The sequence below is a fragment of the Triplophysa rosa genome, linkage group LG9 (genome assembly GCF_024868665.1).
Source record: "Triplophysa rosa linkage group LG9, Trosa_1v2, whole genome shotgun sequence".
In the NCBI taxonomy this organism is placed as follows: domain Eukaryota; kingdom Metazoa; phylum Chordata; class Actinopteri; order Cypriniformes; family Nemacheilidae; genus Triplophysa; species Triplophysa rosa.
The window spans coordinates 16,561,582-16,566,357 of NC_079898.1; the positions used below are offsets into that span (position 1 = coordinate 16,561,582).

The 4,776-nt window shown below is 37.1% G+C and overlaps 1 protein-coding gene across 1 annotated transcript; it reads left to right on the forward strand.

Moving 5' to 3' along the window:
* Nucleotides 1–1,910: 1,910 nt before the first annotated feature.
* Nucleotides 1,911–4,573, forward strand: soul2 (heme-binding protein soul2). Its single transcript, XM_057342405.1, has 4 exons — nt 1,911–2,302; nt 2,404–2,530; nt 2,844–3,012; nt 3,099–4,573. Exons 1-4 carry the CDS (start codon nt 2,168–2,170, stop codon nt 3,271–3,273), a joined length of 606 nt encoding a protein of 201 aa, XP_057198388.1. The 5' UTR covers nt 1,911–2,167; the 3' UTR covers nt 3,274–4,573.
* Nucleotides 4,574–4,776: the final 203 nt, after the last annotated feature.

Consider the following 4,776-nt stretch of genomic DNA (forward strand, 5'->3'; position numbering starts at 1 on the left):
ACACGCCCCCTTTTTCTCCTGGCGACAGGATACTTTTTACTTGTTATTGGGCGCCACCTGGTGCAAAGCAGAGGCTCATATTAATTATTATTATTTATTTATTTGTATTATTATTATCAGTTTTACTATTACTATTATTAAGGTGGTGCTAGATTTATTTATTTAAAATATTGAAGGTTCAATGTAAATTTTGTAAAGACTTGATTTAAAAAAATGCAAAGATTCTGCATAATAAAGGGCGTGGTCACTCGAGTGACAGGTGGTTTCAGCCACCAGGCACCTCAGCTCCAACCACGTCCCTCCTCTTTGCCTTTGCCACTTTAGGCTTCATTCGGGCTCCTCAGAAACCTACGGGTGACGTCACGGACACTACGTCCATGTTTTATACAGTTTATGCATACACCGCAGGTCGTTGTTTCGACGGTAGCCCTAAATAGACAAACTGCTCTACATTCATTGATATGTTATCTCATTCGGGAAAGAAGCGAAAACGTGACGACATCTTAGTCCTCTCTCAGCTTCCGTAGTGCTTCGAAAGGGAGGGGTGGAGTCAGCCGTTAGTTGCAATTCGCAAAAAAATCACACAATGGTCCTTTAAGGGCACTGTTGGGTGAATAATGGGGCGGAATGAATACGCATGAAAACATGTAAACACATATGAATGGTAGGCTGACCTGTACAATAGCACAGCAAGTTCAGTTTACAGAAAACAACACTTTTTGGGGGAAAATGGGTTGAACAGCTATTGTCTAACAAGTTGTGGATCAGACTCAGTACACTGTTCATAGATTAGTTGCTTCTGAAGGCAGAGGACAATTTGTGATAGTCTTATTTATCACATTGTAGTCCCTTTTAGGCTAATTTAGCATGTTTACTGTAGCAAGCTTTTTTCCATTCTGCTTCACTTTTATTTCATTCTTAAAGGAACAGTTCACCAAAAAATGAAAATGTTGCATTCATTTAGCTACTCGCCCTCAAGTTATTCCAAATCTGTGTACATTTCTTTGTTCTGATGCATGGAAAGATATTTGGAAGAATGCTTGTAACCAAACAATGCTTGGCCAACATTGCCTACCATAGTAGGAAAAAATTATTTTAAAATGTCTTTGTTCTGTTCAGTACAAAAGAATAATGTAGGAAAGGAAACAGTTCTGGGACAATTTTGACTACCATACGCCCCTTTCACATGACGTCACGCATCTTCCGTTCTGCCGCGAAGCAGTGTATCGTTACTTCCGCTAACACTCCAGCTCATAAGGTGGCGGTAATGCATCTTAAGCTGATTTGCCAACCGCCAGTAAAACTCAAGAAGAAGAAGTTACTTCCGCTAGCGCCTCAGAATGGAGTTTACCAAGTGGCTTGCACATCTGCCACAAATACGTCTAGATGATGTACAACGTCTTGCAGACAAATTTTCGCTAACGACAAGATCAAAGCTAGAGAAAGGATACAAATTCTTTGTTGAACAGTACCTGTTTGATTATGAAGGTAAGTGTTTTATTTTCTTTTTGTGTTAGCGAAGGTGCTAGGATAAGTACTTGAATACGTGTTCTGTCAGTTTTTTTTCACTGTTATTAAATTCCAGCGCGACGGCAAAACGGAAGTTCTTCATCATCTTCTTCTTCTTCTTGTTGTTTGTTGCAAGAAGGATGATATGATACACTGCTTTGCGAAAAGGCGGAAGTTAAGTGACGTCATTGTGAATAGGGCCTATTGTAGTCAATGGTGGCCAAAAACTGTTTTGTTACAAACATTCTTCCAAATATGTGTTCATCAAAACAAAGACATTTCCTCCGATTTGGAACAACTCGGGGATGAGTAAATGATGTCAATATTTTTTTTCAGTGAACTGTCCCTTTAATACTTGAGGAACTGGGTTGATGTGAGTTGTAGGTTGGTTGAGCTGTTCTGTTTATTTTATTTTAAAGGGGCATATCATTTATATAAGAAAGTTGTACACTTATAACCGTATTTCGCTGGAGTATAGGTATGAGGTATTTTGCTCTGAAACGCATTGGCAATAGTTCAAATAGTTTGGACCCTGATTTAAAGCTGTAAATCTTTGGTTACCAGACCAGAATTGCAACTGCTAAGTGAGGCATTGAGGGGCGTGTCTTTTGGAACACTATACACCAACAACCTGTGACGACTGTCAGATTGCACCACAATGGCGAGGACTCTAGTTTCAGCTGTGGGTCTTCTGGTTGTACCCATATTTTTTTCATGTGCAGGATGTCGGAAGGGACCCTGGTTTTGTCATGAATGGGAATGTCCCACGTTTACTCTCGTAAATGAATATGAGGTAGGCCTATCTTCCATTCTGTGGTTTGAAATTCGTTTAATCTTGTTTGTTGCGTTCATAAGAACTTTATAGACATTTTTGATAATTGAACAATAAAACAGGGATTTGAGCAGCGCTACTATGACACTAGCTATTGGATTACCACGGACATTGTGAGCACCAGTGAAGTTGATGTAAGCACCGGATTTTGGAAACTGTACAACTTCAATCAAAGGGAAAACAAAGAAAGTGAGTCCCCAGTTTGCTCATAAAAAACTGTTTGAAAAATGTAATTCAAATGTATTCCTAACAGAAGGTATTTAAACATTATGTCATATGTTGTCCCTGTCAAATTGTTTTTAGAACCTGATTCAGGCAGTAAATTGAAATGAAAAGAATATACTTATATTTTCAAACAAAACAAAAAAATTGTTTATGTCCTATACTGATTTAATAATACATTTCATTATATAATTTAATTGAATATACTGTAGATCAAAAATAATTTGCTATCTGCCTTTTTATGTAACTTTTGCATCATCATTTTAATTTTGATTCTCAGAGAAGGTGATTGAGATGACCCGGCCTGTGGTGGTGTCAGTGAAGGAAGCTGATGGTATGGGAGAGAGACAGGTGTCCATTTCATTCTATCAGACTGCCCCTGATATCGCTGAGCCCAATGACAAGACTATCAGAGTAACAGTAGTGCCAGGCGGCATTGTCTATGTCAGGTGAGTCAAAAACTATTTGGGTTCTGAGATTTATTCATTTTAATTCTCTTTTTCACACGACTATTTTATTTGCTGGTCATTAACAGGTCATTTGGGGGTGTGGCAAAATATGATGATGGCATGAGGGAGGTTGAGAGTCTTAAGGAGAAACTCAAGGCTGCTGGAAAGCTGTTTAATGGAAACAGGTTTGATGCAGCTGGTTATGATGCACCATGGGAGTTGATCAACAGACATAATGAAATTTGGCTGCATGCACTTTAAGCATTTACAGATTAAAAGAGCAACTAAATTTTGTTTCTCATGCATGTCCCTTTTACTCAGTGTAGCCCAGTAACATTGTAGTCATATCTATTAAAATTATTTTCAGATCAGATCAAGAAAAATATTGTTCAATAGATTAAAATGTGTATAACAGCTGTGGATGCTGTTTGTACTTAGCTCACATGCTGTTTGAAAGAAAAGTTTGTAACTGGCAAGTTGATACCCATTTCCTAATCTAAATAAAACTTTTAGTCTCTTTCTTCTTAATCGCATTTAATGCAATACAGATGTAATTTTATACATTTAGAAAGGTTTGTAGTATACATTCTGAAACATTCTATGCCTTTTTATCTAATTCATTCATTCGTTTGTTCCATTGATATTCACACCATAAACCAAATGCTTTAGATTAAAGATATGCTAAAAATGTCTTAACCTGAAATCCCTTCTAAGAGAAAAACCTGTTGGTTACAAAAGGTTCTCTAATATGCAAGAGAAACAGGTTCAAGACAAAATCAGAATGAGGATCCTATACAAACAGAGGCGAACATACATTAAGGGGGGGCCCAAGGCAAAATTATTGAATGAGGCCCTTCTGACATTGTTTGTGAATATGTTCAATTAAAAGTAGTCAAAACACATGTGACAGAACATAAAGTGTCTACTTGTACAACATTCAAATGTTTGTTTTTTAAACAAAATGTCAATGGCTAAATATTTACCGTATTTTATCAGTACATTTATAGTACATATAGTACATTGAAAATAAGGAAATGCTCCTATGTACAGTATAAGGGTATGGACAAACATGTTTATTTTTTGGCATCTCATCAGCTTTTTTTTTAAATTACACCCTGTTACACAAGTCTAACCAGTGACCCTTTACTTCCTCTTTCATTGGTTGTTTTGGGAGTAGAGTTTCAGAAAAATCATGTTCTGTTTAGATCTGTTTTGTCTAAATCTAATATTTTTTCCCCGCACATTGATGCAATCCCTCCATACCTGCCATGGGTGTGAGATCTTTTAGCCACCTATGGAACTACATTCCCTTATAGATATCGAAACAGCGATTGCTTGCGGACTTATAAAACATGTCTTAAGATGCATCTTTGTACTCAGGCTTTTTTATAATATGCTCTACTGAGTCTTTACTGGATTTTATCTGTATATGCTGAGTGTTTGTTGTGTTTTTTGTCTTGTGCAGTGATTTGTACTTTTATTTTATTCTTTGCCTGTTTGTGAGGTGACCTTGGGTGTTTTGAAAGGCACCATTAAATAAAATCCATTATTATTATTATTATTATAACTATATATCCCGTTGAAGGTTTGATACTGTATAAGAGGGCCTGCAAGACTGTGTTTGTGCAATTGTTTGGTAATGGGGATTTCCCTCTGTAGGAGTATAGCTAAGATAACTGGGTCACACCACCTGAGACATTTGTCATTGTGATTGATCTGGAGTCCGTTTAATTAGTCTCTTCTTCTCCAGCAAAGCACGGAAAT

Bases quoted from the DNA above. Each gene is read 5' to 3' on its own strand.
- soul2 (XM_057342405.1), top strand. From the start codon at position 2,168: ATGGCGAGGACTCTAGTTTCAGCTGTGGGTCTTCTGGTTGTACCCATA. The intron at 2,303-2,403 runs GTAGGCCTATCT...ACAATAAAACAG, and splicing joins CTCTCGTAAATGAATATGAG to GGATTTGAGCAGCGCTACTA. The intron at 3,013-3,098 runs GTGAGTCAAAAA...GGTCATTAACAG, and splicing joins GGCGGCATTGTCTATGTCAG to GTCATTTGGGGGTGTGGCAA.